Source organism: Myxine glutinosa, chromosome 2 (genome assembly GCF_964187855.1).
Source record: "Myxine glutinosa chromosome 2, kmMyxGlut1.1, whole genome shotgun sequence".
NCBI classification, from domain to species: domain Eukaryota; kingdom Metazoa; phylum Chordata; class Myxini; order Myxiniformes; family Myxinidae; genus Myxine; species Myxine glutinosa.
Window position 1 is genome coordinate 147,764,064 of NC_136262.1, and position 24,741 is coordinate 147,788,804.

The 24,741-nt window shown below is 44.6% G+C and overlaps 1 protein-coding gene across 6 annotated transcripts in view; it reads left to right on the forward strand.

Annotated features, from left to right (window-relative positions):
• Positions 1-4,083: 4,083 nt before the first annotated feature.
• Positions 4,084-24,741, forward strand: part of EFL1 (elongation factor like GTPase 1) — a 233,633-nt gene continuing 212,975 nt past the window's right edge. The window contains exons 1-8 of one of the 6 annotated variants that reach the window (XM_078771787.1): positions 4,136-4,290; positions 4,461-4,528; positions 7,294-7,398; positions 9,719-9,828; positions 14,696-14,807; positions 15,035-15,102; positions 15,191-15,275; positions 18,365-18,498. In XM_078771787.1, the coding sequence (XP_078627913.1) occupies positions 14,717-14,807; positions 15,035-15,102; positions 15,191-15,275; positions 18,365-18,498 (378 nt within the window). In that variant the 5' untranslated portion in view covers positions 4,136-4,290; positions 4,461-4,528; positions 7,294-7,398; positions 9,719-9,828; positions 14,696-14,716. The other 5 variants (XM_078771785.1, XM_078771786.1, XM_078771789.1 and 2 more) reach the window with 5 other exon arrangements.

The following is a 24,741-nucleotide window of genomic DNA, read 5'->3' on the forward strand; positions in this document are numbered from 1 at the left end:
TTGAAGACCGTGCCAGTTGGCCTGAGTGAAATGCCAGACTCGTCGACGCTGAGGAGGCTCTCTGAGAATGGTCAGAGAGATGTCCACTTTGACAAGCACATGATCAGATGAGCCGATTGGAGCAGAAGAAGAGCAGCAGACATTTACAGGGAAGTTTGTCATAACCAAATCCAGAAGAGAAGATGCTCCGTTGACTGAGATCCGGGTCAGGAAATTGACAGATTGTGTCAGTCCCAGTGAGTATAGTTACTTCCTTAAGCTTCTTGTGACATTTATTGTATGCAGGTATTGGGGAGGACTGTCTGCTCTTCTCTTTTACCAAGTCTTACCAGGTACGGTACCTACTACACCTACCTACGACCAACTACCGACCTACCTACTACCAACTACCTAACCTACTGATGCCATAGTGATGGGTAAAATAGTGGCAAGAGGCTTTGGCTTCGCCGGCTCATTGCGGCTTTGCAGTCGGTACTAGTAGCCGGCGAAGCCGGTGTTGTTAATGAACGCGTACGTATTATGTTGAAAACCTGATTATGCCTAGGCTCGAGAATTCCGAAGCGCAGTGGAGGCCGCCATCTTGCGGATGCGGAAGTATGCATAACAAATTTAAAACGTTCAATAGGAGTTCCTTTCACCCGTCATTGTTTGATTCACAATCTTATGCACCTCCAATGTATTATTAAAATACTTTAAGACCAACATCGGCCCGCACGGGCCTGGTTATCTTCAACGAAACGCGTCACTAAACACCGGACCCAATGAGAGTCGAGCATTTGCAAAAATATTTCTAAAATGAAATCACTCAATGGTGGCCGCCATCGACCGGATGCGGAAGTTTGCATAAAACAATTGCGAAAGAGTTCAATAGGAGTGTGTTTCACCCGTCGTTCTTTGATTCACAATCTAATGAACCGCTAATTAGTAATTAAAATACGTTAAGACCAACCTCGTTATCTTCAACGAAAATCGTCATCAAACACCAGAACCAATGAGATTCGAGCATTTGAAAAATATTTTTATAAAGGTGATTACACGTTTCGGAGGGTGAAAATGGCGTCAAATATTCTAACATTGACGAAGAATTATTTTTTAGAAATCTCGTGGCCGTCGGGGATAGTTTTTCACGGCCAGAAATACAGTATAAGCGGTTTACATATTTAGTTTAGAAATACGGATAGTTTTTCACGGCCGGAAATATCCAAAGTTGAGACGGAATTCACCGAATTAATCACTGCAAGCTAACCTCTTCTGGTGGAGGAAGCCGCAGTGCCCAGAGAGAACCAGCCCTGACAGCGACTGAAGTTAGAAGACTACACACATACTGTGAAAACGTATGTTAAGCCCAGTTAAAATTTCTTAAAATAGGCTTTAAGCTAGCACATCGTATCGTTACTTCCTTAAGCTTCTTGTGACATTTATTGCATGTAGGTATTGGGGAGGACTGTCTGCTCTTCTCTTTTACCAAGTCTTACCAGGTACGGTACCTACTACACCTACCTACTACCAACTACCTAACCTACTGATGCCATAGTGATGGGTAAAATAGTGGCAAGAGGTTTTGGCTTCGCCGGCTCATTGCGGCTTTGCAGTCGGTACTAGTAGCCGGCGAAGCCGGTGTTGTCAATGAACGCGTACGTATTATGTTGAAAACCTGATTATGCCTTGGCTTGAGAATTCCGAAGCGCAATGGAGGCCGCCATCTTACGGATGCGGAAGTATGCATAACAAATTGAAAACGTTCAATAGGAGTTTCTTTCACCGGTCATTGTTTGATTCACAATCTTATGCACCTCCAATTTATTATTAAAATACTTTAAGACCAACCTCGGCCCGCACGGGCCTGGTTATCTTCAACGAAACGCGTCACCAAACACCGGACCCAATGAGAGTCGAGCATTTGAAAAAATATTTCGAAAATGAAATCACTCAATGGAGACCGCCATCGACCGGATGCGGAAGTTTGCATAAAACAATTGCGAAAAAGTTCAATAGGAGTTTGTTTCACCCGTCGTTCTTTGATTCACAATCTAATGAACCTCTAATTTGTAATTAAAATACGTTAAGACCAACCTCGTTATCTTCAACGAAAATCGTCATCAAACACCAGAACCAATGAGATTCGAGCATTTGAAAAAACATTTTAAAAAAGCTTATTACGCGTTTCGGACGCTGAAAACGGCGTCAAATATTCTAAAATTGACGAAGAAGTATTTTTTAGAAATCTCGCGGCCGTCGGGGATAGTTTTTCACGGCCAGAAATACGGTATAAGCGGTTTACATATTTAGTTTAGAAATACGGATAGTTTTTCACGGCCGGAAATATCCGAAGTTGAGACGGAATTCACCGAATTAATCACTGCAAGCTTACTTCTTCTGGTGGGGGAAGCCGCAGTGCCCAGAGAGAACCAGTCCTGACAGCGACTGAAGTTAGAAGACTACACACATACTGTGAAAACGTATGTTAAGCCCAGTTAAAATTTCTTAAAATAGGCCTTAAGCTAGCACATCGTATAGTTACTTCCTTAAGCTTCTTGTGACATTTATTGTATGCAGGTATTGGGGAGGACTGTCTGCTCTTCTCTTTTACCAAGTCTTACCAGGTAAGGTACCTACTACACCTACCAACTACCTAACCTACTGATGCCATGGTGATGGGTAAAATAGTGGCAAGAGGCTTTGGCTTCGCCGGCTCATTGCGGCTTTGCAGTCGGTACTAGTACAAGAGAAGCTAAACCGAATCTAAACAGGAAGGACAAGTTGTCAGCTGACGTGGATTGCCTCATTTCATTTGGGAGAGTCGTATCACTACCTGAGACAATATTGTCAGAACTACATGATGCTCACTCTGGGATGGTCACTAACCAATATAAATAACGACTGAAATTTTATCATTTATCAATATTTTGTTTAAGCCAGTAAGTAAATTGTATTTTCATTATAGTCTAATATACTTGGATGACGCCCGACAAAGTCTTTAAGTTTAATAAAGACTGATTCGGGCCGTGAGGTAAATTGAGATCCAACGTGAAATTGGCATATTTTAAAACTTATATTATATAATTATTAATGTAGTGATTATTTTCACTACTAGGGCATGCCCGTACGTGGGTGCCCGTTCCTTGCCAAAAAAAAAAAAAAACGCTACCCGTACGCTCTACCCCGCCCGTACGCCCGTACGCCCGTAAACAAAAAAAACAACGCTCTTCGCTTCCGCCCTTCGCTCTGGGAGAAATAATGCGCATAAGAAATCGAGAAATTATTATTTTCTCCGGAAGAAATCGAATTACGAACCGTAATGGCGCACGCGCTCGGCTCGGCTCGCAACAACGCGTTCTGTGATTGGCTGCCGGAAGTGAAGTCTTCACTGTCCGGAAGGTCGCAAATCGCAGTTACGATGAATCGCAAATTAGTTTTAATTAGTTTTAAAACATAGTTTAACGCCAACATAGTTTGCCAACGTGAAATAAATGAATACGCTCTCAAATGTGCCGTCCGAGGCAGAGTCTGTTCGGCACGTTCGGCACACGTGATAGCTCGCTGCTCTCTGATTGGTTGAATCGTTTTTTGGACATAGCTCGGTAACTACTTGTCCGATTAATATGAAACCTTGAAAAGGCACATCCTCGGGTCCCCAGCAATATACCTGGCAAGTTTAAAGTATATCGGACCCGTGGTTGTCGAGAAACAGCGGTCACAGACAAACAAACACACACACAGACACACAGACACACACACACACACACACACACACACACACACACACACACACACACACACACACACACACACACACACACACACACACACACACACACACACACACACACACACACAGAGATTGCTGGAATTATAGATAGATATCAGGTGAAAATCCGATTATGTAATTTGCCAAACCTTGTTATATTTTGGATTAACGATTAAAGCGGTGAGTGAGCAGCGCTGGTTCATTATCTTTTCAAATGACATACCCACTGTAAATGCTAGAAGTACATAATTATTATTACACGTAACTCTAAAATATAATGTGTAATAAACATTGAACGAAATAATATCGAAAATGGGCATTTCTTATGTTGTGCTGCGTGTGGTGATCTTGTCGATGTGCGTATTGTATTCGGAGATCGGAACATTGCGCAACATCTCACATTCGGTTTCTCTCAGTCGGTACAGTAAACCTCCAAAACCTGATATACACCCAATACCTTTCTTTGACAAACTACCCAAGAGGCCAGTGGCGTACTGTACCGCGGCGCACTGTACCGGCGCGAGCGGCGTGGGCCGGTCATGGTACAGTGCGACGAATGTTTTGATTCACTCGTTTAGGATTTTCTTTCTCTCTCACGAGAACTTGATGTGGATTATTTTTATTCGGGCCTTGAAGACTTTGGATCGTGTTTTACCTGAATTGTTGATATATGTGATCGTTTTCTTCACCTTGTATTAATTTGTACTTGTAGATATGAAAGAAATCCGTATCCTCCACACTTGAAGTTGAAGGCGTCGTCGTTATCGGCACATCGACAAGGTGGGTTTGTTTGTGTTCGGAGGCATTTTGTTAATATCGTTAAGACCGGTAACAGGTTGTGGGTTCATGTTTACTGATGGCAGATGTGTTCACCTGTTACTGGGAGATGGGACACCGAGTTGAACGTCTTTCTGAGAGGCAGAGCGCTATCTCATGCAATGTCCTGGTCGTGAATGACCAATGAGAGCTGTTCGTATTCGGATCGGGAATCGCACCCAGGTGAGACGACTCGAACGTACATGCACTACCTGTCTGTGCACCGTTTCGTCAGAACGGCCCTCAGCAGAGCGCACACCTCCACCAGGTTGAATAGTTTACATTTTCTATCCCACTTGGAGACCGGATCTGGATTCGGTCCTGAACCAAAATCGAATTGGCTTGTTCTTGTCACCTGACCAACTCATCCACCAAGTTATGTCACAACTCGTCCAGAACTCTGAAAGATCGTGTTATATATCATTTTTGGTCCCATTACTCAATGGTGAAGAATCTCTTCAAAAAAATTAAATAAATCTCGTATTCGGATCTTCACCAAAGTTGAATTGTTTCGTCCTTGGCACACACCCAACCTGTCCACCAGGTTTCGTCTGAATCCTTCCCTAACTTTTTGAGATATCGTGCTCAAAGACACACGGGTGAAAAGGTAACCTCCGTCCACTTTCGGTGGTTGGGGTAATAATATAAATATAAAATCTTCTCCACAAACGCAGCAAAACTAGTCAAAGATGAAGTTTTGCCCTGGGGTGTGTTCAGCTACCAAGCGGCTAGCTAGTGCATGCATGGGATGTGTTTAGCTACCAAGTTGCTAGCCAGCGCCTGGGGTGTGTTCTGCTACCAAGCGGCGAGCTAGCGCCTGAGGTGTGTTCTGCTACCAAGCGGCGAGCTAGCGCCTGAGGTGTGTTCTGCTACCAAGCGGCGAGCTAGCGCCTGGGGTGTGTTCAGCTACCAAGTGGCTAGCCAGCGCCTGGGGTGTGTTCTGCTACCAAGCGGCGAGCTAGCGCCTGAGGTGTGTTCAGCTACCAAGTGGCTAGTCAGCGCCTGGGGTGTGTTTTGCTACCAAGCGGCGAGCTAGCGCCTGGGGTGTGTTCAGCTACCAAGCGGCTAGCTAGCGCCTGGGATGTGTTTAGCTCCCAACTTGCTAGCTAGCTCCTGGGGTGTGTTTTGCCACCAAGCGGCTAGCTAGCGCCTGGGATGTGTTTAGCTCCCAAGTTGCTAGCTAGCTCCTGGGGTGTGTTCAGCTACCAAGCGGCTAGCTAGTGCATGGGATGTGTTTAGCTACCAAGATGCTAGCTAGCACCTGGGGTGTGTTCAGCTACCAAGCGGCTAGCTAGCACCTGGGGTGTGTTCAGCTACCAATCGGCTAGCTAGCACCTGGGGTGTGTTCAGCTACCAAGCGGCTAGCTAGCGCCTGGGGTGTGTTCAGCTACCAAGCGGCTAGCTAGCACCTGGGGTGTGTTCAGCTACCAAGCGGCTAGCTAGCGCCTGGGGTGTGTTCAGCTACCAAGCGGCTAGCTAGCACCTGGGGTGTGTTCAGCTACCAATCGGCTAGCTAGCACCTGGGGTGTGTTCATCTACTAAGCGGCTAGCTAGCGCCTGGGGTGTGTTCAGCTACCAAGCCGCTAGCTAGTGCCTGGGGTGTGTTTAGCTACCAAGCCGCTAGCTAGCTCCTCAGTGAAAGTTTAGCTACCAAGCCTCTCCTCAGTGAAAGACACATGCAAGCTCGCTTGGAGTTTGCAAAAAAGCACCTAAAGGACTCTCAGACTGTGAGAAACAAGATTCTGTGGTCTGATGAAATCAAGATTGAACTGTTTGGCTTCCGTCTGGCCACTCTGCCATAAAGCCCAGATCGGTGGAGTGTTGTAGTGATGGTTGTCCTGGAAGGTTCTCCCACCTCCACACAGGATATCTGGAGCTCAGCCAGAGTGACCATCGGGTTCTTGGTCACCTCTCTTACCAAGGCCCTTCTCCCCCGATTGCTCAGTTTGGCCGGGCGGCCAGCTCGAAGAAGAGTCCTGGTTGTTCCAAACTTCTTCCATTTAAGAATTATGGAGGCCACTGTGCTCTTGGGAACCTTCAATGCAGCATTGATTTTTTTGTAGGCTTCCCCAGATCTGTGCCTCGACACAATCCTGTCTCTGAGCTCTGCAGGCAGTTCCTTCGACCTCATGGCTTGGTTTTTGCTCTGATATGCATTGTCAGCTGTGAGACCTTATATAGACAGGTGTGTGCCTTTCCAAATCATGTCCAATCAATTGAATTTACCACAGGTGGACTCCAATCAAGGTGTAGAAACATCTCAAAGATCAAGTTAACTGAGAGGCACCTGAGCTAAATTTCAAGTGTCATAGCAAAGGGTCTGAATCTTATGGCAATGTGATATTTCAGTTTTTTCTTTTTAATAAATTTGCAAAATTTTCTAAAATCCTGGTCTCTCTTTGTCATTATGGGGTATTGAGTGTAGATTGATGAGGGAAAAAATGAATTTAAACGATTTCAGCATAAGGCTGCAACATAACAAAATGTGAAAAAAGTGAAGGGGTCTGAATACTTTCTGAATGCACTGTGTGTGTGTGTATGTATATACATATATATATATATATATATATATATATATATATATATATATATATATATATATATATATATATATATATATATATATATATATATTTGTCCAAGTGTAATATTCATCCAGTTTGTCATCGCTACGTTGCAAATTGTCTTTCTCAACCTGCAGTGAGACACAAATGTTTCCTCTTGTTTAGATGCAAGTGTGGTGACCTCGAGCAAGTTCTGCATCATCGTTTCTGCGTAATGTCCGGTGTGCCGGAACTCCTCCGGTAGTCATCCTGCCGTGGACTCTACGATTTGTGTGTACATTTTCACTCCCTTTCTGCAGTGTACCATACCACTTCAGTCTCTGGCCTTGTTTCTGTTTGCTCTGTTTTTCTCCGCAATCCATACTGTTTCTCCTGTAATATCCGGTTTATCTTCTGCAACCATTGTATGTTTAACGTGAAAAACGTGAAAAACGCACGTGAAAAAGCTGAATGCCTCAACTCTGTGTTTGCCTCTAAATCTTGTGTCCCAAACCCATCCCTCTCTGTAACCACCGTACCCAGTCGTACCCAGCTGCTCCTGGACTCGGTGTCCTTTCCTTCTGACAAGGTGGAAAAGTTTCTGTCAACCCTCGACTGATTCTGCAACTGGACCAGACGGCATCAGCCCACGGGTCCTAAAATCCTGTTCTTCCGCTCTTTCACTCCCTATCTCTGTTCTCTTCACCCTCTCTTTTGCTCAAGGTCATCTGCCATCTGCTTTGAAATCAGCCAACATCACCGCTTTGCACAAAAAAGGTGCAAAAACAGATCCAAGCAACTACAGACCAATCAGCCTTCTCCCAATTATCAGCAAAGTCATGGAATCCATCATTGCTTCAGATATGAAATCTTTCCTCTTCTCCAATGGCTTGATCTCTGATCATCAATTTGGTTTCAGACCTGGTCACTCTACTCTGGACATGCTGCTTCTGCTTTCTCAACAATGGATGGAGGTCCTCAATGCCAAACAGGAAATTAGAGCTGTCTCCCTTGACATATCCTGTGCCTTCGATACGGTCTGGCACCCCGCTCTGCTCACCAAACTCTCCTCCTTTGGTATCCATGGAAATCTCCACGCATGGCTGGCGGACTTCCTCTCTAGTCGTAGTCAACGTGTGGCCCTGAATGGGTTTCTCTCATCTCCTCTTCCTGTTCAGGCTGGAGTTCCCCAAGGCAGTGTTCTGGGCCCTGTGCTTTTTCTGGTCTTCATCAATGATCTCTCTGACTCTCTTGAAAATCCTCTCTATCTATTTGCTGATGACTCTACTCTCTGTCGCTCCATTCCTCATCCCTCAGATCGGCAGTCTGCAGCCTCCTCACTCTCTGCAGACCTGGACAAAATCACAGACTGGGCAAACAAGTGGAACATGTCTTTCAATCCTGACAAACCTCACACTCTTACGATGTCTCTCCGAAAAGACCGACTGGACAACCCTCCCATCCACTTTCTGAATAATCCTCTCCAAGAAGTTCTGTCACTCAAGCTTTTGGGTCTCACTATCTGCCATGATCTTTCCTGGGAAAACCACATTTCAAATCTGGCCTCCAAAGCCAGTCGCCGACTGGGCATCCTCCGTCGTGCGAAGTCCTTCCTTGGCACACCTGAGCTCCTCACCACATACAAGGCTTTCATCCGCAGCTCAATGGAATACTGCTCTCCCCTCTGGGCTGGTGCTCCTGCCTCACACCTAGCTCGTCTTCACGCTGTTGAAACCAAAGCGTTCAGAATCATTGGAATCTCCCGCGATGAAGCGAACTCCAAGGGCCTTTCACTCACTCACCGCAGGCAGGTTGGTGGTCTTTCCGTCTTCTACCGACTCCTCTCTGGCCTTGCCCCCCAGCCCTCTCTGGGCTCTGTCCCCAAAATATTCCTACAGGTCGCACAAGATCTGCCTGCAACCCTCTTATGGTTAAACTGCCAAAATCAAGACTCTCTGCTCACCGTCACTTCTTCATTCCTCTTTTCTCCTGCCTCTGGAAGAAACTCCCTCACTCTCTTCAATCCCACTCCACCCTCCAGGTCTTTAAAACAGCTGTTTACCACCATCTCTTATCTTCCCCCATCCAAAACCTTGATCTTTTCTACCCCTGCTAATTTCACCCCAAATCCACTTTTTTGAAATACCAACTTCTGTCCTGGAAGTCCTTGGTGTCCTTGTGTTTTATACTTCTCCCACCCGCCCCCCCCCCCTTCCCACGCCTCCTCCCCCCAAGCCCTCTCCCTCCCACACATCTCCCTGCTCTCAAATGTTGTGTTTGTGTGCTTCCCCTTCTCTCCCCATCTTGTCTTCCGCTCCCTCTTTTTATATATTTTGTTTGTCTGGTTGATTTGTTTGTGAAATAAATGTTAGCGCTTTCACGAGCCTCGATTCAGCTTTCAAAAAAAAAAAAAAAAAAAAAAAAATCGTCCTTGTTTATTATCATACAGATAAAAATCCAAACTTTAATGGTTGAATGCAGGTTTACCACATATGCTGAACTGTTCTCTTCCGAGCTTTGTTATTTGAAAGAAATTTTATATAAGAGTTCCATGTTTTGAAGAAATTATCTTGCCTTACCACAGTTTTTTTTTATGCCTCTGCCGACGAAGTCGCCGGAGGCATTATGTTTTCAGGTTGTCCGTCCGTCTGTCTGTGAAAGGTTTTCATTACCGCGATAACTTGAGAACGGCTAAAGGGATCTTAGTCAAACTTGGTGCAGGTATGTATCATGAGGTAAAGATGAACTGATTAGATTTTGGGGTCACGAAGTCAAAGGTCAAAGGTCAGAGGTCATGTTCGGTAAAAATACTGTTACCGCGATAAGGTGTGAACCAGTGATGGGATTCTGACCAAATTTGGTACACTTGTGTAGAATGATGTAAAGATGAACTGATTAGATTTTGGGCTCAAGAGGTCAAATGTCAAAATCTGTAATAGGTCTATAACTTGAGAATGGCTGAAGTGATCTAATTCAAACTTGGTACAGATATGTATAATGATGTAAAGATTAACTGATTAGATTTTGCGGGTCCTGAGGTGAAAGGTCAGAGGTCATGTCAGGTAAAAATGTGAGAATTTGTGAACAGTTTAAGGGATTTAAATTAAAACTTGGTACAGGTATGTATAATGATTTAAACATGAACTGATTAAATTTGGGATAAATAAGGCAAAGGTCAGAGGTCATGTCAGGTAAAAATATGCTAACTTGGGCATAGCTGAATGGATTTAAATCAAACTTGATGCAAGTATCATAATGATGTAATAATGTGGGCGGAGGCATATCAGTCGATGTCGTGACGTCGAAGAGTGCCGTTCTAGTTATTTTTTATTTTAGTACAAGGTCTCGGTTTGTGGCAGACACAGAACAGATCAGGGCAAAACATAACAAAGGGAACAGCAGGAGAAAGATGAAACACCAATGGTCGGGCAGAAGGAGAGGGTAGACTGAGACGGACAAACAAGGGATGCAGCTAACGACGAGGGGTAGGGGGGATGTGATGCAATGGGTGGACAAGATGGATGCGCAAGCAAAATTTTGGGAGTGGTTTAATTGGTGTAGTAAAGATCATGGCTTTGATCATGGCTTTGATCATGGGGATGACCTGAGATAGTCATGAATATGTCTTGAAGTGAACCAATTGAAGAAGAACGCGATTGAAGAGAGTATGGAAGGTGGGAAAAGAGATGAACAATTGTTTGGGGGTGAGCAGTGGTTCTGGATTTAAGGAGTTTCACTAGGAGGGGTTTGCTTCCTGCAGGATAGGATGCATCCTATCCTGCAGATACTTGGAGAGAGGTGGGGGTATGTCTGGAGAGACAGCCCTTATCTCATGCCTGATATTGAGGGCCTCCATCCATTGTTGGGAGAGTAGAAAAGCAGCATGTCCAAGGCAGCATGTCCAAGTGACCATGTCTGAATTCAAATAGATGATCGATGATGGCTTCATGACCTTGTTGATGATGGGAAGTAAGCTAATTGGTCTGTAGTTAAGGGGATCCCTTTTTGCACCTTTTTATGTAATGCAGTGATGTTGGTGGATTTTCAAGTAGATGGGAGATGACCTATGGTAAATGACATGGTGAAAATAGCAGAGGTAGGAATTGCAAGAGCAGCAGAGCAGATTTTTAGGAAGCGTGAGCTGATGCCGTCTGGTGCGGTTGCAGTCAGAGTCGAGGGTTGCTGGAAACGTTTCCACCTTCTCAGTTGAAAAATACACAGACTTCAGGGGCAGTTGGGTATGACTGGGAAGGGTGGGTACAGAGAAAGGAGGGGTTAGGGGCACAAGATTTTGAAGCAAAAACAGAATTGAGGCATTCACCCTTCTCATACGTGTAGGCGGCTGCGGTGCTATTTGAAATGAGGGAAGAGATGGAACGGGAGCATACACTGGAGACAGACTTGAAAAGGCACCACTAGGTTTTATCGGAGGGAGACAAGTTTGACAGCTCATTCTGGAAATTGGACAGATACTATTTTCTGGCTCTCCTGAGAGTAGGCACATGCGTGTCGTGGGTTTTGTGGAATAATCTGAGGTTGCCTTCGTTTGGATTAGCCTTCCAGGAGGAGAATGCAGATCCTGCAGGTTTTCCACTTTGGTGTTGTAGACAACATCTTTGACAAACCCCCACAGAAAAAAAATCAAGGGAGGTTATGTCTGCTGATCGTGGGGACCAGGTGGTTGGTCGGTCTCGGGCAATCTAGTGACCTGGAAATTTTTTATTCAGGTCAGCTCGAATGACTAAGGCCAAATGAGGAGGATCGCCGTCCTGTTGAAAAATGATATCGAGTTGCAGGTCTTAAATCTGTGGGAAAGCGAACCTTCCAACATGTTCATGTAAATTGTTGAGGTCACTGTATCCTCCGCAAAGAAAAATGGACCCACCAAGTGCTCATTGACTCATTGACATTGACTTTTGGACTGTCGCACGTGTTCAGTGACCACGTGGGGGTTTTCAGAGCCCCATATCCTCACATTGTGCCGGTTGACCTTCCCCGATACATGATAGCAAGCATCGTCTGTGAACATGACCTTTTTCAGGTAATCTTCGTAATCTTCTATGTGACTGAGCAAGGCGAACACCTTGCGTTTGGATCTGTCATTTGGTTTGAGTTACTTCAGAACCTGCACCTATTCGCACAAAGCTTCAGTCATTTATACAAGATCCCATGTACTGTGCTGGTTGCTAGTCATAGTTCTCAGGATGCGCGTCAGTGATTTTCTGGGACTTTGTTGAAATGATTCACGCACTCGTTCAATGTCTGCTGCCCTTGTGCTTGGTTGATCGGTGCTTTTCTGTTTCTGACAACTTCCAGTCTCCACATCTTGAACCACGAGCTCCGATACTAGTCCACGATGGCGGATTCCTTCCATACCCTGTACAGAAATTAAGCTAAACTTGCGTGTCTGATCTCGTCTCGAACCATTCGACGCATTGAGGTTTCTCCTGTGAAGTCGCCATTTTCTTTTACATTAAACCGGCAGACCTGAAAATAAAGAAAATTTTGAGTTTCTGTATCATATAAACCAAACGGTATCGTTATCGTTGTATCATTTGTGGTGCTAAATATATTAACAACCAATGTTGTCCAGGTATTTTTGGAACACCCTGTACTGAACACCCTGAACACTCTTTACCTGCCAATATCTTATTCCAGAATAACCTTTTGGTGACTTTTGCACATTTGATTTGAAGCAAAATTGTTTGGAGAATAGCTTTGGGTAGAAAAGAAATGGCCTGTGGATGAGGTTGGAAGCTTGGACATTTTAGAAGCGATTTTCTTATAAAAAAAAACAAAAAAACCAGGGTGACACTGTTGGATGCACGATGAAAATCGACGCTAGTTTTGTCTGATTGAGTACAATACTTTCTTGAACAATGGATTTTGTCAGCAAACGGTTTATAAGATTACACTTTTTTTTCCTTTTTTTTTGTATCCTGAATCGAGGCTCGTGAAAGAGCTAACATTTATTTCACAAACAAATCAACCAGACAAACAAAGTATATAAAAAGAGGGAGCGGAAGACAAGATGGGGAGAGAAGGGGAAGCACACAAACGCAACATTTGAGAGCAGGGAGATGTGTGGGAGGGAGAGGGCTTGGGGGGAGGAGGTGTGGGAAGGGGGGTGGGAGAAGTATAAAACACAAGGACACCAAGGACTTCCAGGACAGAAGTTGGTATTTCAAAAAAGTGGATTTGGGGTGAAATTAGCGGGGGTAGAAAAGATCAAGGTTTTGGATGGGGGAAGATAAGAGATGGTGGTGAACATCTGTTTTAAAGACCTAGAGGGTGGAGTGGGATTGAAGAGAGTGAGGGAGTTTATTCCAGAGGCGGGAGAAAAGAGGAATGAAGGAGTGAAGGTGAGCAGAGGGTCTTGATTTTGGCAGTTTAACCATAAGAGGGTTGCAGGCAGATCTTGTGCGACCTGTAGGAATATTTGTGGGACAGAGCCCAGAGAGAGCTGGGGGGGGGGGGCAAGGCCAGAGAGGAGTCGGTAGAAGACGGAAAGACCACCAACCTGCCTGCGGTGAGTGAGTGAGAGGGCCTTGGAGTTAGCTTCATCGCGGGAGATTCCAATGATTCTGAAAGCTTTGGTTTCAACAGCGTGAAGCCGAGCTAGGTGTGAGGCAGGAGTACCGGCCCATAGGGGAGAGCAGTATTCCATTGAGCTGTGGATGAAAGCCTTGTATGTGGTGAGGAGCTCAGGTGTGCCAAGGAAGGACTTCGCACGACGGAGGATGCCCAGTCGGCGACTGGCTTTGGAGGCCAGATTTGAAATGTGGTTTTCCCAGGAAAGATCATGGCAGATAGTGAGACCCAAAAGCTTGAGTTACCTCAATGGGGAAGTGACAGCTGATGCTTCGAACATTCACCTTTTTCTCAAACCTAGAAAAGAAAACTCAGTTGGAATCGGATTTCAAGGTAAGAGACCGGATCAAAGGTCAGGGTGAAAATCAATGGGACTGGATCCAAGATCATGGATCAAGTGTGGGTCGAGGGGCATTGACGACGTTGTTTTGGGCAAAAGTCACAGATTGAATGAACCGGATGAAGATGAGGGTCAAAGCCTGTTTCAAGACTGAATCCGTCTTGTCCACCCCGTGTGTCCTCCCCTCGCCCTCATTCTTCCCACATCCCTTATTTCTCCAGGTGGTCCTCTATTTTGTCCTTCAACCTTACTTTTGGTTTCCCCCATCTTTATACCATTCCTTTTGTTCTGTTACGTACTGATGCATTCTTTGTTTTAGTTCCTCCATGAGCCTCGACTTTGTATATAAAAAGCAAGTTGTGCCCTTGATTAAGGGATTATAATATTGATATAAGAGAAGAAAGGGAAAGACAGCTGATGAAGAAGAGAGGGAAAGAAAAGAAAAAGTAAAAACCAAGGATTTGATTGTTGCCAGCAAATTTAGTCTTTCTACCAACACAAACAAACCCAATATATACAAGTGAATCTGAACAAAATGGAAGATTTCGAAGGTATTTGACTTTCTGGCACACCCCGAGTATATTTTGTGATTGATAAACATCATCAGAAATGGGTTAATCGACCGATTGTAATGCTTGACGTTGCCGTGCTTTGCAGACACGTTTTGACGGCCCCGAGATGCGACACATAGAATTAGAAAAGTTGCGTGAACTGCAGCGGAACCCATCGAACATCAGAAACATTTGTATTTTGGCCCATGTTGACCACGGTACGTATTTCCGACACCTCGCTCAATTACCAATTTGCTCGGCTGGTTTTTTTTTTTCAATGAGATTGCTTATCGAGAGAAGTCGACGCCTTGGAGTTTCTTGATGATTTTTTTTTTTCTTCACCATTAGTGTTTGTTACGAGCACCTTTGGTCAGCACCAACTGTTGCCTGATGTGTAAGACGAGTATGATAAGTCTGTGCTTCATGATGATGTCTCCTTTGACAGGTAAAACTACTCTGGCGGATTCATTGATCGCCAGCAATGGAATCATCTCCAACAGGCTTGCGGGCAAGGTGGGCTTCCATTCCCCTGCTGATCGCACCTTCTAAAGGACTATTTATTGTGGTTCTTTTTATCTTTCTCTTTTCACAACCCTCACAGCTCAGATATATGGACAGTCTGAAAGAAGAGCAGATAAGAGGAATTACCATGAAGTCCAGCTCCATCTCACTGTTCTTCAACATGGGTTCGTTCGTATGCAAACCATTGACTTGTTTGGTATTCTTTCTGAGTACCTTGCCTCCTTCAGCTGAGGTTACAGGGTTCAAATTCCATATGTTGTGCTGCTTTATATTTTGTCTACTATTGTCCTTGTCATTAATGTAACAGTTCATCGATGTTTAGCTCACCTGGAACGTAGTTCTGGGGAGCTTGTGCGTCGTCTGTCAGTTCATCAGTCAGTCCATCCGTAAATACTTGCAACCTCTTCTCCGAAACCGCTGATGGGATTGTGACCATATTTGGCACGAATTATATTTGTTGTGTTGTGACTAAAGTTTGTTCACAGCATTAAAATGAAGCGAAGTCTAAGGGGGTCGACTGGGGGTCAAAGTTGATCCAGGTTTGACCCCAAAATAGGAATTTGCTTTTTCCTCTGAAACTACACACACTATTCCGATGAAACTTGGCCACAACCCTCACCACCTGTGATGTACTAAAGCTTGTTCATGGCATTGAAAAAAAAAATCTGGCCCTACGGGAGTCAACAGGGGAGGGGTTTGCCCTCCAAAATAGGTATTTGCTTTCTTCTCAGAAACTACACACGCAATTCCGATGAAACTTGACCACAACCTTCACCACCTGTGATGTACTAAAGTTTGTTCACGGCATAAAAAAAAAAAATCGTGCCCTGAGGGGTCTTTTTTGGTATGCAAGATCGAGGCTCGTGTAAGAGCTAAAACTACTGGGGAGGTTGCCCTTCCTCCTCCCCCCCACCCCTCAAATAGGTATTTGCTTTCTTCTCAGAAACTACACATACATTTCCGATGAAACTTGACCACAACAATCTGTTCCTCACCCGTGATATACCAACGTTTGTTCCTGCCATTTTAAAAATTGGAGTTTAAAAGGTCGGCGTTTTTTTTTTTCTTTTCTTAAAAGCTTGTGATAACATTAGTATGATTGTACATGCTGCCCTGTCCTCTAGTAACCACTGAAATTGGTTTAAAAAATACCGTGATACTGTTTAAAATACCTGTACCTTTAGTCGGTGTAGTATAGTGCTTTATTCTTCCAGGTGAGCACGCAGGGGTATTGCTCCTATTTTTAGCCGCGTCGCAAGACGCTGGTCATAGAGTGCCCTCTGCTGTTGTTGTTGTTCTTCTTGTTCTTCTTGTTCTTGCAGAGAAGACAAAACCTCAAAGCTCCACCCATTCTGGGAACCCTAGCTCCACCCATTGTGGGAGAGGCTTCATATAAACAAATATCCACCATTTTATTAACTCGCATAGCTTTGAGGCCTGTTTTGTAGGCCCGTGGTGTCTTCCTCTCTCACACAGTTTTATTTCAAATCAAATTCGATATATCATTTCATTTTTCACAGTCGCTAACATAGTTTTAGACTCGGTTGAAAAAAAACGGGATGAAAATCCGATGAAAGTTGCCCTTTATAGAACAAAATGAATTCTCAAAGGCCTGTAACTTCAAGTCCATTGAGATATATTTTTTTAAAATCGCGGCATGGTCAGTCATACACCGCCCGAAATAAGAGACGGGAAAATGCCGAGATATATATATATATTTTGTTTAAATCGCGGCATGGTCAGTCATACACCGCCCGAAATAACAGACGGGAAAATGCCGAGATAAATTAAAAATTCGTCCATTTGATGACAATCGTCACGATGAAATATTTAATTTATACGTCGTCACAATAATGTGGAGAGAGGAGCATAGCTTCGTTCACGTGTCGCCACACACGGGAAATTGCCGAGATATATATTTTTTAAATCGCGGCATGGTCAGTCATACACCGCCTGAAATAACAGACGGGAAAATGCCGAGATATATTAAAAATTCGTCGCCACACACGGGAAATTGCCGAGATATATTTTCACTTTGCACAAAAATAACATCAAGTAATCGAATCAATAGGAATGTCCTGTGCCTATAACATCGACGTTATAGGCACAGCTGCATCTAGGCATTGTGTAACATCGACGCGGCTTTTGTTTTAATTAAAACTTTTTGTACTTGTTTCTAAAGTCCTCGTCATCCATGTGCTACATGGAAATGTCTCTTTTCCTTTCTGTCATTTACACGTCTTCACCATCCGAAATGAGATTGGATACCTTGGATTGTGATTCCATGTGAATGCCAAATTTTACGAGTATTTGGCCTGTTTCATCCTCCTCTTTACCGTAAACATTGGAACCTACTCCAATTGCTTGTGATCAACCTTCTGGAAGTTGAAGCTTCAAGTAGAGCAATGACTATTCAATCCTGTAGTGTGCTGCTCTATTTGATAACTTTGCACAGTTTCGATCTGTACGGTGTGATAATTATGGGATAACATTAAATACGTTGTTTATTGGCTTATTCTTAAGTCATGGCCCATAGTATAGTGTCGGCAGCTTGTAGATCTTGTAAGATTGGGCCAAAATATTGATCCGGCTAGCCAGGTCTACCATTCTTCACCTACAGCTGATCTGATCAGGTTGCCTCTGTTAATTCGTCGATGTAGAAAAACACCATTTGATCTTTGACTTCCAACTGCAAGTGTTGGCGTACCAAAGGGAGCTTATCATCCATTCGAGGGACAGCACACCTTGTGATGTAAGTGCCCTATCTGCTAAGCACCTGTCTAACATTCTATAGTCCGGCTGAGGTTTGAAACGTGACTGGACAGCTCAGGGGTGAGTACACTACCCATTTGACATGTAGTTGTTTTTTTTGTCAAATTACCCAATAAATAGACGAGGCTGTCATCCCTCTAGCATAGATTGACTTTCTAAATTTTGGTGGTGGAAGTCCATCGTGCTTCCATCAGCAGTGACCCTTCATTCTCCCAGTGAGGAATATCCTTTTTTTCCCTTCAGATTAATAAGCAAAGAAATTGGTGTCAGTTGTCCACTTTCACTATCTATTCGGGATTTTAGGGTTTGACAGTGTGTGATCGAACATGCCCTGGCGGCCTAGTATACAGCATTGTACATTCCATGGAAAAGGCTTTTTGTTGCTAGTCTTTCTCCACTGGTAGTGGAGTATTGAAAATGTCAAATATGACACCAGGTCATACGATCATTCAACTAACCTTTTGTCTATAAACTTGTACAGATGAACGGGAGTTTCTCGTGAACCTCATTGATTCCCCTGGCCATGTGGATTTCTCATCGGAGGTGTCCACAGCTGTACGTCTCTGTGATGGAGCCCTGGTGGTGGTGGACGTGGTGGAGGGCGTCTGTCCTCAGGTCGGGCCCACGTGACGGAATCCAGGTGCATTGAACCGCACCTGGTGCATTTAATAATAACCATGTATGGAGATTTTGGAGTTTGCTGATGGAGCTGATTTGTTGATTTGTAATACTCAGTTCCAGAAAGGGGATAATAAGCTTGTTACATACACGGCAGGTGGGTCGACGACAACTGTTGACTACCTGATGGTGCGTAGGCGAGATAGGGTGCACCTCCGGGACACAAAGGTGATCCCGGGGGAGGAGGCTGTTTCACAGCACCACTTGGTTGTCTGCGACATAAGGGTGAAAGGTGCGAGGAGAGCTCGGCGGGTGAAGTACCAACCGAGAATGAAGGTGTGGAGGTTGAAAGAGGTGACAGTAAGGGAGGCATTAAAAGAGATGCTGAGTCGGGTCGAGGATGATGTGGTTGAGCTTGAAAGTGGTTGGATGTCAATGAAAGATAGTCTGTTGGGAGCCGTTGGTGAGGTATGTGGATGGACAAAAGGACCACCGAGGCACTCGGAAACATGGTGGTGGGATGATGAAGTTGGAAAGAGGATTAACGAGAAGAGGAAGAAGTTCAAGGAGTGGCAGAAGGCGAAGGGTACGGGAGCAGAAAAAGCAGAGCATGAAAGTTATAAGGCAGCCAAGAAGGCTGCAAAGAAAGAGGTAGCAAAGGCGCAGGAGACATGTAGGAAAATGTTCGGAGAACGCTTGGATTCGGAAGAGGGTCAGAGAGCGGTATTCAGGATTGCAAAGCAGATAGCGAAAGAGAGGTGTGATGGGGGTGAGTTTCTTGAAGGATGAAGTGGGACAAATCGTTGTGGACCCAGATGGAATTAAAGGAAGATGGAAAAGATATATGGAAATGCTGTTGAATACAGAGAATGAATGGGATGGCAACAGAGAGAGTAACCCAGTTTTAGGACCGGCAGAGAAGATAACTGAGAAGGAAGTTGAGGAAGCGATAAAAGCATTGAAGAGTAGAAAAGCGGGATGGCCGACGGGAGTTGTGGGAGATATGTTGAAGGCAGCAGGAATTTGGGGTGTGAAGAGAATGACAGAGATCTGTAATCTGGTGGTGAAAGAAGGCCGCATTCCAGTGGATTGGGAACTGAGTACCCTTGTCCCTCTATACAAGGGGAAAGGTGACCCTCTGGAGGGTGGCTCATACCGAGCGATAAAGCTATTGGAGCATGGAATGAAGGTAATGGAAAGGGTGTTGGAGAGGAGGATAAGGAAGAAGGTGAAGATCGACGAAATGCAGTTTGGAATTATGCCAGGAAGAGGAACGACAGACGCGCTCTTTATTGTGAGGCAGTTGCAGGAGAAGTTCATGGAGAAGAGGAAGAAGTTGTTTCTTGGGTTTGTTGATCTGGAGAAAGCATTCGATAGGGTTCCACGCGAAGTATTGACATGGGCATTGAGGAAGTTAGAAGTGGAGGAATGGTTGATCAGAGTTGTGATGGCAATGTACAAAAGAGCGCGCACAGCTGTAAAGACGAAGGACGGGAACAGTGGTGAGTTTGAGGTGAAGGTGGGAGTGTATCAGGGGTCGGTACTAAGTCCACTACTATTTGTAGCTGTGACGGAGGTGCTGGCTCAGACCGTAAAGGAGGGTTTACCGTGGGAGTTGTTGTATGCAGATGATCTGGTGTTGATTGCGGAAAGTATGGATGGACTGAAGGGAAAGATGAACAAGTGGAAGGAAAGTATGGAGACAAAAGGTCTGAAGGTGAATATAGGAAAGACGAAGGTGATGGCAAGTGGTAAAGCATGTGGTGAGGTGGAAAGAACTGGGAAGTGGCCATGTGCTGTGTGCAGGAAGGGTGTCGGAGTGAACTCCATTCAATGTACAATGTGCGCTGAGTGGGTTCATCAAAAATGTAGTGGTCTGAGAGGGTCATTAACCAGTGTGGCAGCTATATTCAAATGTAAGGTGTGCACAGAGGGAGCTGCAGATGGAGGAAATGTTGAGTTGGATCTTGGAGACGGCGTGAAGCTGGAAGGTGTGAAAACATTTTGCTATCTCGGAGACATGCTGAATGGAGAAGGTGGATCAGACTCGGCAACGGTTGCTAGAGTGAGATGTGCATGGAAGATGTTTCGGGAACTGAGTGGCGTGCTGATGAGGAGGGGAGTGTCGTTGAAGCTGAAGGGAAAGGTTTATGCTGCATGTGTGAGAAGTGTTATGATTTATGGGAGTGAGACATGGGTTAGGGTGCATCAAACGCCCCTATGTCAAGAAAACAATCTGTCCCCAATTTTATTTTGTTCCAGTCATAAAATAAAGTTCCTATGCAAAATTTGGTAAGGTTTTGATATCATCTTCTGGGTCCACCTCAGCAAATTAGATTTTGAGTCGGTAGTATCAGAGTCAGAAATTTGACACGCAGCTGTTTTGAGGCCCATAAATAAAAATGAAAGGATTGACCGATTGCTACATACAATAGCTCTTTGGAAAGGTATTATTGTGCTCTGTAGCAATGTATTGTTACGGTCCGCGGATTAGATGTTATTTTTACCGAGCGGTGGTGTAACCGCGGCCGAACAGTTGTTCCCTGACTAAAACCCGATTTACCCAAACGTTGGCCGTATCGCGCCACAGCTACTCAATCGGGAAAACTCTAAAGCGACCGAATGCAAAGAGGAAGAAGACATACAGAAGAGTAACGGGATTTATTATTTACACACACAAGCAAAAAGGAGCAGTCACGATTATTTACAGGGACATGAGACGCAGGTGACACAGTGAAAATTACTAGCTTATACAGACTTAGTTACTACCCAGGACAGAACAAACAAGGATGACTCACACGGGGAATTGCAGAGTGGATTGGCTGGAAGGAGGTGTGTGGCTGGAGGGGGAGGACGGCACAGAGCTGGCTGGAGCTTGATCCCGCACGGGACGTCGGGCTGGACCTCGACGGCCGCTGATGCCACCGATCCTGTCGTGTGCGCGGGATCACGGGTCGGATCACGGTCGGAGCCGACGCGCTGGTGGGGGGTCTGGCGTGACGGGTTCTCTCCTCTCTCTTTCTTGGTCCAACCACTCTTTCTCCACCGACAACTCAACGCAACCAACGCAACCACTCAACGCAACCACTGACCACCCCTGACGACCAACTCAGCTCTTGTCATGGACCTCTCTTTTCAGACTCATCTCCTTGTCTCAGTAAAAGCGCATCTCTTTGGGGAACGCCCCCGCGGCGGGTTATATAGGCCCCGCCCCTCAACCTTTGCGAACCTCCCCCAAACGCTCTTCCTCCGCCCTCTCAAACCAAACCCCTCGTGCTCGGTTGGTTGTTCGGGGCTGGCTCACTCCTCCCCTCTATGACGAGGTGGAGACACGCCTTTCTTCCCCAACCCTGCCTCGTGGCCAATGGTGGTTGAAGAAAACTGCCCAAAATGCAGTTGGCCATTGAAATGAAATGAAAGGGGACCTATTCTTATTTCACTTGGTGCAATGGAGTATTTAAATTAATGGGAGACACAGCCTTACCCTAAGACACATAATAAGATATAAGCTACTGAACAAGGGTTTTATCGGGTCCTGCAATGTGGTGTTTATGGAATAACTACCGAGACGCCCTTTGACCTTTACACTACGGAGGTATTTACAAGGAATCATTACATTTTACAGAGGGTGATATTTACAACAATTTACTATACAATACAACACAATAAAAAAAAAACACAATCCTCATATCCGCAACAATATAATCATCATAGGGATAGGGATATAATTCACTTATACACAAATAGTCAAAATCATGATTTTATTGGTATAATCATATGTATTATAGATACCAGAATGATATAATTTTTATTACAGTAGAATCATATATACACAATCTTAGCATTTATCATCTTAATACGAGTACATCTGACTATGGATGAACATGAAAATAGAAACAAAACAAAGATACTGTAGTTTTCATGGATATTTCTGACAGTTTAGTCTTGAGCTGCTCGCTTTCGAAGATTCGGTTTCTCCTTGCGGTTGTGCTCAACAACTTATAGCACATTTTGGTAGTGGTCTTCACTTCTGGCTGCTGAAAGGAAGTCAGAGCTAAGCTTAACTCCCCTTTCTGCAGAGTCATTCACTACATTCAAGGCTTCAACATTAGTCCATGATGTCTGGTAGGCTGCAGAGTTAGTCCATTCTTGAACATCGGTAACTAGAAATGCCCAGTCAAGCTTCAGATGATGAAATAGGTACCATGAATCTGGTCCAACAAAATCAGCCAGAGTGGTCTTCTCAGTCAAGTCATCAGGAAATCTGGGCTTTCCAAACCCAGTACCAAACCGTCCTTGTGGGTTGGTTACTGGAAAATCTGGCTGAACCTCCAGAAGTCTGTCTGCCAGAGCATGGCGATGGTCATGAGGAACAACTGAGCTGAAGAGGGCAAGTGGAACCATCTCTTCTGTGAGGTACCAGAGATGTCGTTTGAAGGCTTTCAGGGCACTTCTTGAGATTCCAGCATTGACAGCTTCATACTGTTTCAGTTTGGAGATGAGCTGCAGGTCATTCCATGGGGCATCGGTGACAGAGGTACATGTCATCCACCAGGAGCTGTATACTAGAGTGACAAACGTGACAAATTCTCTGATCTTTGGCACTTGTTTTTCTGTGGTAATTGTACCTGCTGGAAGATCAGCGATTTGTTTTTCGAAGAGACATAATTTGATTGAGTAGAGGAGCTTCGCCATCCATCTGGCTTTATGCAGTGCACCAGGACGCTTGAAGGTTATTTGATGTTCAGCTACTTCACCATCAAGGAATACAGTACACAGATCAACAAATTCCAAATAATCATCACGTCTTAGAGATTGCTCGGTGTGACAGAGTCTGAGAACATTATTTTGCCAGTCACTTGTCAAACTTGTTGCTGCTTCATTTAGTTGAGATGGATCAAATCGTGAAAGTGGTTCATTGAATGTGTGTGGAAACATTTCAAAGTTCTTGCGAAACCTTGAGAAGAGGAAGATATCTGGTGACTTAGATGCTTCAACTTTAAGATCAGTAAAAATGTGCGTAAGAATGACTTCACCAATGTGGTGTCTGCAGCCTGACCACAGAAGAGCTTTGTTAAGCCGTTGTTGAATTGTTACACAAGCTGCACTGATGTGGCCGGTGTTAGATGCAGTTGTGTCAAATGTCAAGTTGACAACATTCTCTTGGCAGTTCCATGATTCAAGTAGGTTATTAGTCAGCTGAGCAATTATATCTCCAGATTTACGGTCTGTTCCAGGCTTGTAGGATGGAACACCCAGCAGCTTCATATCAGTTTGAGAACCCAAAAGCACAGCCAGGCGTTCTTCAAAAGTGTTTTGGTTAGTTAAGCATGGAAGCAGCTTTGAGTCCCAGTGCAACGTAGCAAGCTTCGGAGGTATCCATTTGTCCTTACAGGTAGTAGCAATATGCTGTCCAATTTTGCGTCTTGATTTATCTGCTGTAGCATATGATGTTGACACCTTCGCTACATCCCCTCCTGTTTCTTCAATAAGAGCTTCTGTGAAAGCAGCCTGTTGGGTTGGTGTCATCTTCATCCTTGTTGCCAGTGAAACAAGACTGGGCCTCTTCAGGATGTCATGTGGAATGAAAACTGATGTGCCAGGTCTAACTAAACGATGATGACTTCTTGAGGTTGTTGGTGTGCTTGTTGAAGGTCCAAGAGTTACTTCTTCATCACTGTCACTAATATTATACACAGTGGTTGTAGTATTTATGTTGAACTCCAGCTCCATACTTGCTCGCCTCTCTGATTCTTTTTCCTCGCGGGTCACTTTACGCTGCATCTTATCTGCCAACAGTTTATCTTGGCAGCCAAATGTTGCACAGTGATCTGTCTTCATAGATTCCAGGAATGCTAAGTCTTCAGGATTCTTGATGTGAGAACTAGCATCATTGGGCCACAAGGGAAATGTCTCCATAAATTTCATCTCCATTTGATTCACCTTTGTGATGCTTCCTGGAGTTGTTCTTCGGTTGATAGGGATTGATCTAAGCTTGGAATTATCATCTGCAAGTTTGATAATTTTCTCAATAGCCTTGCGTTCAGAGATGATAGGAATATTAGCCTTGCCATAAAATGGTGTCACTTTCTGCAGTACAAGCTTTGCTGATTCCCACCGAGAGCGTCGTTCAAGTTTGCCATCTTCCGTGTGCCACATGAAACAACGTAGTACTTGTAAACAAGTTGGAAGTCTGATGCCATTGATCTGGGAATCTTGTTCAGTTATGGCACTTCCAAG